Raw genomic sequence first — 15000 nt, 5'->3', positions numbered from 1 at the left:
ACGTTAAAAATACAATCAAATAGGGAAAAAGAAAAATAAATGTTACATTATAAGAATAAGAATTCATAATTTTAAAAAAAACATTCACGCCCTCGCCCTCCACCTCCAGGAATAGGCATGGAGGCCGCCAGGGACATGGCCAGGCGCGGGGCGAGGGTCATCCTTGCCTGCAGAAACTTGACGAAGGCGGCCGGAGTGGCAGGTAAGCGCGGGGGATTTGCATACATATGATTGATAGTCCTTGTATTATTTGGTATATTTACATGTATTCGTGTGTGTGTGTGTGTGTGTGTGTGTGTGTGTGTGTGTGTATGACATATCGTAGATATGTATGTTTGAAAATATATTGTATCTGTGTGTGTGTGTATATATAAATATATATATATATATATATATATACACAGATAGAAAGATGTGTGTGTGTGTGTATGTGTAGATTCAACTGTCACAGACTACCTCAAAATCGTACCCTAAATCCTTGAGTTCCTTATCAGCATTTCACGGCTTGTCAGATAATTTATTTTTTTTTTTTTTTTTTTTTTTTTTTTTTTTTTTTTTTTTTTTTTTTTTTTTTTTTTTTTTGCTCGTCGCCTTAGCGAACATATTCACCAAATGAATAAACATTTTTCTTATATGATAAATGCCAATTAATTTAGTTATCTCTCGTTCTTTCTGTCTTCATCTTCCTTTCTCTCCTCTTTCTCTTTCTCGCTTGCGCCCTCCCTTTTGTCTTACGCCTTCCTCTCCGACCCCCCCCCCCCCCCCCCTGTCTCCTCACCTTTCCTTCCCCTTCTCCTCTCTCTTTTCTCTCTCCATTTTCTTCTTCTTCTTCTTCTTCTTCACTCCATCCCTCCTTCCCTTTCGTCTCCCTACCTCCTTCCCTTCCTTTCCCTTACACCCTTCACCTCTCCCTTCTCCCCTCCCTCCCTCTTTTCCTCGTCCTCCTCCTCTCTTCCTCTTTCCCTTCCCTATACCCTTCCCTCCCTCTCCTCCCTTCTTCCCTCCCTCGACTTCTCATTTCCCCTCCTCCTTCCACCTTTTGAATCTCTCCTTTCCCTCCTTCCTTCCCTCTTTCCCTCCTTCCTTCCCTCCATCCCTCCCTTCCTTCCCTCCATCCCTCCCTTCCTTCCCTCTTTCCTTCCATCCCTCCCTTCCTTCCCTCTTTCCCTCCATCCCTCCCTTCCTTCCCTCTTTCCCTCCTCCCTTCCTTCCCTCTTTCCCTCCTTCCTTCCCTATTTCCCTCCTTCCTTCCCTCTTTCCCTCTTTCCTTCCCTCCCCTCAACAGCCGACATACAAACAAGCACGGGAAACAGCGACGTGGTCGTGCGTGAGCTGGATACCTCCTCCCTCGCCTCCGTCAGAGCCTTCGCCGCTAATATCCTCGCCACGGAGTCTAGGTGGGTCCTGACGACGTCCTTCGGCTTTTGTAAGGCAGGAGGAAGAAACGGTGGGATTTTTCATTTCTCTTTTTTTTGTTCTTTTCTTTTCTTTTCTTTCTTTTTCTTTCTTTGTTTATTTGATTTCGTGTTTTGTATGTTTGTGTCGATTTGTTTGTTTGTCCTCCGGCTTTTTTGAGGCAGAAGGAGAAACGGTAGGATTTTTCATTTCTCTTTTTTTTTTTTTGTTCTTTTCTTTTCTTTTCTTTCTTTTTCTTTCTTTGTTTATTTTATTTCGTGTTTTGTATGTTTGTGTCGATTTGTTTGTTTGTTTATTTGTGGTCTGTTGTAAATTTGCGTTTTTTTCATTTATTTATTTTTGTTGTTTGTTTGTTAGTGATCTTTTTTAACTTTTTCTTCTTTATTGGTCTGTATTCATTTGTGTGCGTGTTGGCGTTGTTTTACTTGATATTATTATTTTTTATTTTTTTTTGTCAGTTTGCACTATCTTTTTGTCAGTGTTTTTCATTAGTTCTTCGTGGTATTGATCACGTGAATTGAATAATGAAAAAAAATTATATATTAATACTAATAACGTTAATAATAGTAAAGTGGTTATTTAACATTTGTTTGTTGTGAATGAAGTCTATATGTTATTTGAAGACAGTTTTCTTCTTATTGTTATTGTTATTCCTTTTTTTTTGAGTATTTTGTCCATCTTGCAGAAAAATATCGGTGCTTGCAGAAGTTAAAGGATAGCAGAGACTTTAATAATCATTCGTATAATCGAACAAATATGCAAAATAGTTTCGGTCTCGCTGTTGTTGAAACTCGAATAGATACGATCCTTGCCAGCATCCAAACAGAATCTTCAAAGTCATGCTGTATCATCACCTCCACAATAACAGCTTTGAACCTTGATAGCATCGTTAACTTTACGTTTCCTGCTCTTATTTTCATTTTCACTGATCATCATTACTTGTTCTGATATTATAGTCAGCGGATTTTCTCCATCGTTATTACTATAATTTTCATTTGTGGTTTATCTTATCTTTAATATCATTGTAAGTTTCGTTATCTTCATAGCCAACGTATTTTTACTATTTCCATTATATTCAACTCTTTTTCAGCACTATTATTACTGTAATTGTTACTGCCATTACCATCATATTCAACTCAGTTTCACCACTATTATTATTATGATTATCAAATAACTCCTTTTCATCATCATTATGTATTATCATTACCACTATATTCAACTCAATTTTACCATTTTTATTATTATGATTACTCATTTATTCCATTTATTTTCACCATTATTATTATTGTCATGTTTATTGCCAGTTATCGCCAAACCATCATATTCAATTCATCTTTACCATTATCAATATTGTCATTATTACTGCCGTTACCACCAATATCATCATATCCAACTCGTTATCATCACCATCACCATCATCATTTTCAACCAAATTGATCAAATTCCTAGAGTTCCCTTCCCCCACTCCACCACAGCGAGCTACCACAATACCACACAGTTTGCCACAATCATCTACATCCTCTCTCGCTCATGCCGTAGGATGCGTAGAGGTTGTGTTAGAAACCATACTTCCTCACAGCCTCTCGCAGCTTATCACAGCCTCTCACAGCCTCTCGCAGCATCTCACAGCCTCGCACAGCTTATCACAGCCTCTCACAGCCTCTACCAATCCCCATACAGCCTTGGAATTTCAAAATTGTTCTCTCGGAGCCTACAACCTCAACCCCAACGGCGCCCATTCATCCCTAACCCCTCGCAAATCCTTCCCTTCACCCCCATCCACACACTCCTAATCTATCCGTCTCTATCCACCCCATCCCCCATCCGTCCTCCACTTCCATCCACCTCCATCCACCCCACACAACCCCCACCCACCACACCCACTCCCCACCCGCAGACTCGACGTCCTCGTCCTAAACGCCGGCATCGGAGGACTGGACGAGAGGAGACTGACTTCGGAGGGACTCGAGATGACGATGGCGACCAACCATTTCGGACACTTCCTTCTCGGCAACTTGCTCCTCGGTGAGTAGATGTTTTAAAGATGTTTTTTTTTATTGGATGGGGTGGGGGGGGGGGATTGGTAGGAGTGAGGATTTTTTTTGAGGAAGGGAAGGGGGGGATGAGTGCGAACGCGTGACATTTCGAGGTCAGCGCTTTACCACTGAGTAATGCTACCACAACACCACACTATATATATATATATATATATATATATATATATAGAGAGAGAGAGAGAGAGAGAGAGAGAGAGAGAGAGAGAGAGAGAGAGAGAGAAGGGGGGGGGGGGAGCGATAGAGAGAGAGAGATTGATTGATTATATATTCATTTGTTTATTTTATATAAGCGTCTCTGTGTCTATATGTGTATATAGAAGTAGTTTCTCTTTTCAGGGTTGCTGAAGAAGTGTTCCCCCAGCAGAATAGTCATCACTTCCTCTGACTCCCACGGTCATATCTCCGACTTCGATCCCAAGGTCAGTTACGTGGCTTACACAGTACACAGTATATATGTATTTATGTATACCTGTGTGTGTGTGTGTGTGTGTGTGTGCGTGTGTGCGTGTGTGCGTGTGTGCGTGTGTGCGTGTGTGTGTGTGTGTGTGTGTGTGTGTGTGTGTGTGTGTGTGTGTGTGTGTGTGTGTGTGTGTGTGTGTGTGTGTGTGTGTGTACCCGCTGAAGTTACCTGACTTAGTAAGAGACAATGTTTTAATTTTAGATTCTGAATTTTAAAAGAATAAATAAATACACAAATACAACGACAGATAGACAGAATTAGACCCTCTCGAGAGATACATACTTAACAGTGCCCCCCACCCTCCTCCCTCTCCAGAATCTGAACTTCGGAAAGGGCGAATTCGGACCTTACCGTTCCTACTGTCAGTCGAAGCTCTGCAATGTGTTATACGCTCGTCAGCTGTCGCACCTGTTGGCTGACACTGGTAAGTAGGGCCTGGATAGTGAAGGAATGAAGGTACTTTCTTTATTTATTTTTTTGTTATCTCTTTTCTTTCCTTTTCTTCTTTTTTTTTTCTTTTTGTTTCTCCTTTTTCCTTCTTCAACTTTTTTCCCCCAGAAGAAAAATCTTCCAAAATCCTTGTCTGATTTTTAAACTTCACCTCCATCTTTCCATATTTTTTTCTCAGCCATTTCATTGTATAATTATCCATTCATATTTTTTTCCCTAAGATCCGCTTTGTCCAAAATCTTATGTCCTTTTATTTTCCCCAAATCCCTCCGTGTCTAAATGCAAAAACCTCTCCGTTTTATTTTTCTTTCTCTCTGTCTTTTGTTTTAATTATATGATTATCATTTTTTCATATCCGTAGGAGTTGTGACAGGACAGATATTGATATACTTGCTTCTCTCTTTTTCGTTCTCTTTTTAATATAAAATTCCCATCCCACTCTTTCCGAAAGTTATCCCCATCTCTTTTCCAAAAACTTATCATGTCTCTTTCCAAAAATCTCTTTATCGCTCTCGTTTCCCAAAATCACTCTTTTCTCTCACTTTCCAAATTGTTCCCACCCTTCCCTCTATCTCTCTTTCCCCAAACTTTGAGAGAGAGAAAGAAGTAAGTATGTCAATTTCTCTTTCCCAAAATTCTCTTCTTCTTCTCTTTCTGAAATTCCCACCATCCTTCCCTTTCCCAAATTGCCCATCTATCTCTCTCTAAAAAAAAAAATCAATCTCTCTCTCCTTCCCAAATTTTATCCATTCCTCTCTTTCCCAAATTCCCTCCTTCACTCTCCCTCCCCCCCAAAAAAAAAGAAATCCCTTCAGATAACCCAAAGACCTCTCTCCCTTAAAATCACAATAATAAATAAATATAATAAAATGAAATAATATATATTTTTTTTAAATCCCTTCAGTAAATCCCTCCATCCCTCTCTTTCTAAATTCACTCCATCACCATCTCTTGCCCAAAAAATTCACTCCGGAAAATCCCTGAACTTTTCTTTCTCCCTCTCTCTGTCTCTCCCGAAGGTGTCGTGGCCAACTCTCACTGCCCGGGTCTCGTGGCCACAGAGATCTTCCAGAAATCGGGTGGATTCTTGATCGGCAAACTCTTCCGATTCTTGGCTCTGTTCATGTCCAAGGTAAGGGTGCATGATGGTGATGATGGTGAAGGGAGGGTGGATGTGGGTTAGTGTGGTGATGGTGAATGGGTTGGTGCGATAGTGAAGGTGAGTGGGTTGGTGTGATGGTGAGCGGTTGAAGTGGTGATGTGTGGGTGGGTTGATGTGATGTGAGTAGGTTGATGTGATGGTGAGTAGGTTGATGTGATGGTGAGTAGGTTAATGTGATGGTGAGTAGGTTGATGTGATGGTGAGTAGGGTGGTGCAGTGATGTGTGAGTGGGTTGGTGTGATGGTGAATAGGGTGGTGCGGTGCGTGAGTGGGTTGGTGTGATGGTGAGTGGGTCGATGTAGTGATGGTGAGTGAGGTAGTGTGATGATGGTGAACGAGTTGATGCGGCGATGATGAGTGATGTGATGGTGAGTGGTAGAATGTGATAATGGTGAACAGGTGGATGTGACGATGTGGAAATGGTGAGTGAGTTGATTAATGGTGATTATGCTAAAGGGTAGCGGTAATGGCAGCTATAACACATATCCAATGATGGTGATATTATAATTATTTGTTTTACATATCAGTAGAAGTTAATACAGTAATAATAGGGATTGTAATAATCAAGAAATGAGAGTGAAAATGAAAATCACAGTATTAATGCCGATAATGTGAAAATTATGCTAGTGGTCAGGTATTTGAAATAATAATAGGAATCATAGGATTGAGTGGGAATAAGCTTTCATAAGAAAACATTTATTGGAGATAGATATGACTTGATGTTTTAGTTAGGACAATAATTGGTGTATTTTTATATGTAGATGTGTGTGTGTATATATATGTGCATATATATATATATATATATATATGTGTGTGTGTGTGTGTGTGTGTGTGTGTGTGTGTGTGTGTGTGTGTGTGTGTGTATGTATGTATATATATATATATATATATATATATATATATATATATAAAGAGATATAGCCAGATAGAGCTATAAAGGAAAAAATAAGAGAAAGTAGACAGTGAAAAGGAACAACACTAAAATATCTCACAGGAAAATCAAAGGATTAAACCTTTTTACACCAACCAAAGTTCACATGACCTTATCTCCCCTACAGACGGTTGAACAAGGCGCGCAGACGATCATACATCTGGCAACGGCTCCGGAAACAGGGACCATAAGCGGGAAGTTCTTCATGGACTGCAAGGTTGGGACCCGGGCTAAGCATGGCCGATGCGCGTTTGTTTTTTGTTTTTTGTTTTTCGTGTTTTTTGGGTGTATTTATTTTTTTGTTTGGTGTTTGGTTTGTGATTTGTGTTGTTTTTCTGTGTATTTATTTCTTGTTTATTGTTTGCTTTGTTATTTGTTTGTTTGTTTTTGTTTAACCTTTGTTTATTGTTTGGTTTGTGATTTATTTGTTTTTGTTTTTGTGCGTATTTATTCTTTGTTTATTAGTTGGTTTGTAATATATTTTGTGTATTGTGTATTTATTTTTTTTTGTTTTTGTTTAGTGTGTGATTTTTTTTCTTGTTTATTGTTTAATTTATAATATGTTTTGTGCTTTAAGTGTGATTTATTTTGTTTATTACTTGGTTTGTGATTTTTTCAATTGATTTGCGTAATGTTTAAAAGGTTTAGCGATTATTAGAATCAGGTTTTGCTGTTGATTATTTATGTTGTTTTTCACCTTCTTGTTTTTGTTTTTCCGCCATTTTCATTTTTTTTCATTTCTTACCAGTCTTCCATGATATCTCCCCCTACCCCTCCCCCTCCCCTTCCCCTTCCCTCTCCTTCCCCTTCCCCTTCCCCTTCCCTTCCCTCTCCTTCCCATTCCCTTCCCCTTCCCCTTCCCCTTCCCCTTCCCTTCCCCTTCCCTTCGCTTTCCTTCTCCTTCTAAATATTTTATTCTCCCCTTGCTCTCTCTCTTTCAGTAACTCCTCTAAAATCTCCCCAGTACGTAAAAATATCTTTAATTTCCAGGTATCCCAGATGGAATCTTCTTACGGGAGAGATAATGCCCTGGCCAAGATTGTCTGGGAAGAGAGTGAGCAGATTGTAGGCCTAAAACCCGAAGAAAAGCACTACTAAATAGGCCTGTGATGATCCTAATAGGCCTGGTAGAACATGGTCGACTTTTAACTCGTTCAGTGTAATGGATGTGATTGATATATTTCTCTGCTTTGTATGATTTTATAGTAATTTTTATTTTGTTTGTGGATATTAGACGAGAGACTTTTTATATTTGAATGTTAGATTGAGATTAAGGTTTAGTGGTTCAGTGTAATTCACTTTTCGAATACATTTACAGTTAATGTGGAAAAAATATTATGTCAAATATTATGATTAAAGAAAAAAACTCGGCTACAAAAAAAAAAGCAAACAGGTTTAGAGCAGAAATACATTGACAGTGTCAGAATTACAGTGAAATGAAAGTCACATTAAATGGAACAGTAAGTCCTAACGTTTCGAGTAAGATAGATATTCTCATCAAACTAAAATAAAGCGTTTAATCGCCCGATGAGGAGGAGAGTCCTTCTCGAAACGTCAAGTTCTCTCTTCTTCTTTTTCCTTGGAATTGTTGTATTTCATTGAATATATGATTAGGTTTCGGTAAGGAATTGATATCCACTACCGCAAGCTTATAATTTATTCCATGGGTCAAACCATTAAAATTTTAGAAATGGTGTTTGTATTGCTGGCTAACAACGATATTCACGAAACACATGAATAGGTAGTTATATGTTCGGTTTTGAAAATGCATTGTAATTTCTTAATATTGACGAATATTAAACACATATAAATATTTCCCGCTTCTTTGTGGGTATATATTTTCCTCGAGTATTTTTATTGTCTTAAAGCATGTTCGACACTCACTCTCTCTCTCTCTCTCTCTCTCTCTCTCTCTCTCTCTCTCTCTCTCTCTCTCTCTCTCTCTCTCTCTCTCTCTCTCTCTCATTCAGTTATTCGCCTACATTTCAGCCAATTGTCTTATTCAGTTTAAACAAGAGGATGAATATTAGGGCGTGTCTACATTTGAAAATTTGAACCCCAACGAACTTAACGACCATCGCGCCCTGTGCTGAATTCAAAATGGGACCCTGGCAAGTAGGAAAAGATTCAAGAGACGAAATTGTTCGGGAGTGTTAAGTGCGGAAGCTGGTTGTCTTAGTGTGGGCGTTGTTCGAGCTGGTTTGGGCGTTGTTTAGTCTGCACGGGCGTGTGGGCGTGTTTCCATCTAGTATGGGCGGTCTTTGGTCTGGTGTAAGTGTTTATCGGTCTTGCGTGGGCGTTGTTCAGTGTGTATGGGCGCTGCTCGATCTAGTGTAAGTGTATCGGTCTTGCGTGGGCGTTGTTCAGTGTGAGTGGGCGATGTTCGATCTAGTGTGTTTATCGGTCTTGTATGGGCGGTGTTCAGTGTGTGTGGGCGATGTTCGATCTAGTGTGTTTATCGGTCTTGTATGGGCGGTGTTCAGTGTGTGTGGGCGATGTTCGATCTAGTGTGTTTATCGGTCTTGTATGGGCGGTGTTCAGTGTGTGTGGGCGATGTTCGATCTAGTGTGTTTATCGGTCTTGTGTGGGCGTTGTTTAGTGTGTATGGGCACTGTTCGGTCAAGTGTGGGCGTGTTTCGATCTAGTATGGGCGGTCTTCGGTCTGGTGTAAGTGTGTATCGGTCTTGCATGGGCGTTGTTCAGTGTGTGTCGGCGCTGCTCGATCTAGTGTAAATGTGTATCGGTCTTGTATGGGCGGTGTTCAGTGTGTGTGGGCGCTGATCGATCTAGTATCAACATTTTTCGGTCTCGTATGGGCGTTCGGTCTTGTAGGTGCGTTTTTCGATTCAGTGTGGGCGTTATACGTTTCTATTCGTCAATTCAGCGTGCCATGGAGAAAATGTTCAGGCTGGTTGATCAATATATGTATCCCAAGCTGTCTTAACTCCAATACTCTTTCTACTGAAGCAGATTAAGAGAAGTACGACATATGGAAAAAAAAAAAATTCTCAAACTTTCAACTCTACCAACGCGGACCTAGAAAATAAATACGAAGGGCTTACATGCCAGCTTTTGAAGGGAGAAGGTCAGACGAAAACAAGTCATCGGGATTTGTCAAGTTAAGCCTCACCCAGGGACATTATTGGAGATAAAGTGACTGCTAAAAAAAGGCCAACTACAGTACACACTCGCTTAGTTCGTCTCCGCTCGATAATTTTGGTTCCTTCGGGTAAAAAGGCTTAACTACAGACGCACGCATTCAGTAAGTTCTACAGATTGCAAACTGTAACCGAACCGATCATCTTATCACTACTACCTAAATAATATTAAGATCTAAGTGTTATGTATTGCATACGTGTGTATTTTTAATTTCATAACAGATAACCGAGGAAGTGTATTCTTGATCTGGAGTGTTTTAGATATCAATATAGAACATTCAAGTCATAGTGAAGTCAAGAGACTATACTATTTATCTTAATTCTCTAAGTGGGCACGTGAGATATTTTGATAAGGTATTATGTGCAGTATTTGAGGGTGTGCGTTCTGTGTACTATATGTCTTTTGTGTGTGTGTGTGTGTGTGTGTGTGTGCTAGCACGTACTGCATTAACTATTTAAGGCATTAGTGTAATTCACAATTTTAAATTTCAGTGCCTTGCAAGTTCAGTACGATACATTCTTATAACAGAAAATTACTGCATTGTGTCGGTATGTAGCGCGCGTATGTAAATGCGTGTGCGTGTGTGTGTATATACATATATTATATATAATATATATATTTTATGTGTGTATGTGCGTGTGTGTGTGTGTATATGTGTGTGTGTCTGTGTGTGTGTGTGTGTGTGTCTGTGTGTTTGTTTGTGTACTCGTGTGTGCATGTATTTGTACATATGTGTGCGTATCTGTGTGTTCATAATAAAATACGAACATACACTCAAGACTCTACTAGAACACAGAGCAACCTACAGCAAAATATCTTCCGAAATATCTTCTTACCATGATCTTTAAGCCAAGAAGAAAATACAGCCAAAATACACCAGGATGGCCAGGGGGATGAAGATGCCATACACCATCCTTGCCACGTGCAGCATCCTCCGAGCGGGAGAGGGTCCTGCATACTGCGAGGAGGTGGAGGAATCGCCCCAACATTGGCGTCTTTTGGGTCCTTGAAAAGCCTGAGGAACTGAGTCTTCTGGGTCCTTGTTCTTGTCCTTGTTCGTATTCTTTTCATTCTTCTTACCCTCTCTCTCTGCCTTTTCTTTCTCTTTCACTTTCTCTGTCTCGTTCCTCAGCAACCACGACCAGTCAATATCTACCAGGACGTGAAGGATGATCTGAAATACAAAGTTAAAATTACGATTTAGGAAAGATCTAGGTGTGAGTGGTGGGTCATTTGCGTTTAATAAAATCGTCAGAATAGATTTTGAATTTACGAAATAATTATCATTTCTGAGTCGAATAAAGGTGTGCAGAGAGACAGTAAACTGTCACATTTCAAAAGAGACTTGATATCCTTTCAGACAATAAAAATCCATATCGATTTTACCGCCTAAAGAGGAATCTAATCCTTCTCGAAACGCCACGGTTTACCCACCCCCTCCCTTATTTCTTTAGCTTACATTTCATTCCAGAGAGAGAGAGAGAGAGAGAGTTCAAAGGCATACTAGTTTATGACTAACCACAGAGAAGATGGTGCTTAAAATAAACATGAACCAGATGTCGATGGATCTCAGGTAAGCCGTTCGAGGTAGGTGGGCTGTAATCTGTGGAGAGTCAGGATAAAGCATTAGATTTTAGAAATGAGACTAGAATGCCTGAATGATTATCATATCTTATTCCGAACTGATAGTTATTGTATCGTTAGGTTTGTACAGGTAAGTAAGTCTTAATGTTAGAATACGCAAGACATTTTTTTTTTTTTTTTGTCAAAACAAAGGTTAAATAAAAAAAATGACCATCTAAACATTTCACTGACAAAGATAATGTTTGTGCTGATAATTAAATTACTCAAGATAATGAACTTTGGTTATAAAGACTAATATAACGACAATTATATGTTGTTAGCATTATCAGCAGTGATAATAGGAGTCTCATCATCATAATTATACTTTCATCAGTGCCAATATTGTCAACAGCAATCACAAACACCACTGATATCCATACTGGTGGTAAGTAAAACAACAACTGTATTATTGATAATAACAGCAACAGTAATGATACTGACTGAACAACTAACCCATTATTTATAAACAACTGACCTGACTGTGAAGTTCTTGCGCAACGAGAAGGGTCGTAAGACTCATCATGACCCTGAGATCCCGATTAGCGGGGTCACACCACAACGAAGCCAAGGTCACGGCTAAGAGCATGGCAGAGGGCAGGTAGGCCGAGGTCACGTAGAAGATGTAACGGCGTTGGAAAGTTAGGAAGATGTACACTTGACCGTACTTTCGCGATATCATGCTGTGAGATAAAAATGGATTGGATTCTTCTCTCTCTCTCTCTCTCTCTCTCTCTCTCTCTCTCTCTCTCTCTCTCTCTCTCTCTCTCTCTCTCTCTCTCTCTCTCTCTCTCTCTCTTTCTCTCTCTCTCTCTCTCTCTGTCTCTCTCTCTCTCTCTCTCTCTCTCTCTCTCTCTCTCTCTCTCTCTCTCTCTCTCTCTCTCTCTCTCTCTCTCTCTCTCTCTTTAATATATGATACCACGTTACTTCACCCGATACCATGCTACAAACCAGATATACCAGCTTACTTCCCTAATGTCAGGTTACCTTCACCCGATACCATGCTACAAACCAGATACCATGTTACTTCCCTGATACCAGGTTACCTTCACCTGATACCAGGTTACTTTCACCTGATATCGTGTTACATAATCAGATACCACGTTACTTCGCCCGATACTATGTTGCTTCACCAGGTACCACGTAACTACGCCCGATACCAAGCTACATAACTAGATACCATGTTACTTCACCTGATTTACGCACCTATTGGTTGTGTTTGGGATTGAAGATTCCACGCCCCTTACGATGAATTCGGGCAGGTTGACTTCACCTGTATACACGGCCTGTTTTCCAAAATGAAATTCACGGGAGATAGGATTAATTAGATGATTAAGTAAAGTTGAAGTAACTGAGTTGTTTGCGTGTGAAATATATATATATTTAAAAGAAATGATGACGATGAGAAAATTTAAAGTCGTGTAGAAATCATGAATTTTATTTATAGTATTGTCTCTCCTCAAGCTTTATCTGTTTCTTTAAAATGTGATGCTTTCTTGTTAGATATTAGTTTCACTATCTACATTATATACTAAAACAACAATGAAAACCTAGAGAGTTACAGCCCCCACGCAATTGGTGTAGGTGGGAGGGGGGGGGGGGGGAGCAGTTCTGTTTGTACACCTTAATGTCTGACTTGCCACTCCCAAGGGCAGTCCCAAAGGCCACATTTTTTTAATACTAAAATATACCGCTTTAGGTCCTGCTATAGCTTTGTTTTCTAAATTTCTGCTCGCTTCGCTCGACTACAGCCCTTTGCTCCTCCCCAAGTTAAAGTTGAAATAGGCCCCTACTTCCACGCAAAGAAAACTTATATGAAATTACCAATGAATATTTGATTGATCGATAGGACCAGGCTGAACACGAGACACGAACACATCCATGAATAATCGAGTAATTGTTAAAATTAATGATATTAAAAAAATAATAAATAAAAAAATACAACGATAATCGGGTTATAAAAGGCCCTCATGACACAACTTGATACATGAACGTTCATGGATAATCGAAAAAAAAAAATCGAATAGTAAAACACGACAGACTGAAGACAGCGAATCAAGAAAATATCTTCTGCGATCAAGTAACTAGAAATAAATAAACAAAATGTAAAAAACAATTATAAGGAAAAAATATACAATTATATTTAAAAATGAACACGACGAAACACGGAAATATATTATTTTAAATCCAAGAATCCAAACACATCACACACGCTGATCTTCGTGAAAGCCAGGAGAGTCAAAGGCGCTGATCTGAGACGAAGAACGAGGCGGCACTTCTGGGTGTCGAACGGAAACAGACGCAGGTTCATATGACACGAGAACGTAAGATGCTTTCGTTCATGGAGGATGAGGGGGTTCTTTTCGCCGCTGTAGAGTTTGTCTGAAATTCAGAATTGATGTGTTAGGAAAGAGGTCATGATTGGGCGTTGGATTCAATGACGTTGTAAAAGGAAATGAAACGTTACCACAAAATCGGAATAAAAAACGTGCCTTCGTCTTTGCGTAAACGTTTGTGTGTGTGCTTCTCATGTTGGGAAATCGTGAGGTAATGAAGAGTGTACAGAATGTAGGTGCTGTGTAGGTTTTGAGGTGTTAGAGGGGAATGTGTGATGGATACCAATTAGGAATTCTTGAGATTTTCCATTACATCATTTCAAATCAGCAAATGAGACAGAGAAGAAATACCCGGAAGGTGCCTCTCCATGCTGTCTTCCAAGGGTGGCCCGTCCTTCCTGACGACCAGATAGTAGTTGTCGCCGAAGGAACCCGAGAGATCTGCATTTTCAAAGATGTAGGACGGTATCCAAGGCCTATGGTTCGGCTCCACCCGGTTGATGTCCTCGAGGTCTTGCAGGTTCTGGAAGGAGAGGCGCGAATCGTACCACGACAACTTCAGGGTGAGTTCTAGGGTAACGAAGCTGCGAAGGGCCTCGATCTCACTGATGCTGGAGATGTCGATGAAGACCTGTATCCCTAGGGCGTCGGAGGCGTTGGGCGAAGGAGGAGGAAGGGAAGCCATGTAACTGTCAATCTGCAGGACCTTGGAGCAGTCTTCCTCATCCGACGCGTCTCCGCAGTCGACGCGCAGGTCGCACCGACTCTCGATCGGAATGCAGGAGCCGTCGGCGCAGGTGAAGTCGTCCTCGGAACACGCCGTTAAAGTCAAAGTTAAGCTATCTGATATATGTTGAAAGTTCCACTTCCTGGTGCCGAGTGGGAGAGGTTCCTGCAAGAAACCCACTGTCACGTTCTTCCACACATCGCGCAGCAGCCAGATTGATCCGGGTTTAAGGTCCTTGCGTCTGATGGTGTATTTTTCGAGGCCTCTGAAATACAGCGAAACATCCCGGTCCTCTTGGCCTAGAATGAATTCCTTCGACGCCCAGCTATCCACACCCCGCAGTCCTCGGACAGAGAAGAGTGGAGGACCGTCCCTCTCCTCGCACGCCACGCAGAACCGGTTCTCGCAGCCGACGTCGTTCCACCCGAAGACTGGGCCCTCGATAAGGGCGGCGCACATCTGGTTCCGGACGAAGGGCAGGACGAAGTGCGTGTAGTTGAGGACCTGACCCGATACGTCGGTGAAGACGTTCTTCTGGTGCGGCGACTTCCGGGCACCGAGCCAGAGGAAGGAATGCGCTGACACGGAGAGTTTGCACTGGGGTAGGAATCTCTCGGCTTGCCTGTAGAGACGCTCTTCATCGTGGAGACTCCGGGGAAGAGCCATGGTTAGCCCGGCTTTT

The 15000-nt window shown here is 40.8% G+C and overlaps 1 protein-coding gene across 1 annotated transcript in view; it reads left to right on the top strand.

The window, feature by feature from the left end:
- The window catches only part of LOC125040058 (retinol dehydrogenase 12-like), an 8879-nt gene extending 579 nt beyond the window's left edge, over positions 1-8300 (top strand). The window contains exons 2-9 of the mRNA XM_047634509.1: positions 110-202; positions 1286-1397; positions 3314-3441; positions 3810-3892; positions 4249-4357; positions 5403-5515; positions 6604-6693; positions 7467-8300. Of these exons, the coding sequence (XP_047490465.1) occupies positions 110-202; positions 1286-1397; positions 3314-3441; positions 3810-3892; positions 4249-4357; positions 5403-5515; positions 6604-6693; positions 7467-7574 (836 nt within the window). The 3' untranslated portion in view covers positions 7575-8300. The remainder of the gene's footprint in view (positions 1-109; positions 203-1285; positions 1398-3313; positions 3442-3809; positions 3893-4248; positions 4358-5402; positions 5516-6603; positions 6694-7466) is intronic.
- Positions 8301-15000: the final 6700 nt, after the last annotated feature.

Source organism: Penaeus chinensis, chromosome 28 (genome assembly GCF_019202785.1).
Source record: "Penaeus chinensis breed Huanghai No. 1 chromosome 28, ASM1920278v2, whole genome shotgun sequence".
Taxonomy (NCBI): domain Eukaryota; kingdom Metazoa; phylum Arthropoda; class Malacostraca; order Decapoda; family Penaeidae; genus Penaeus; species Penaeus chinensis.
This window is presented reverse-complemented; position numbering and strand designations above follow the sequence as displayed.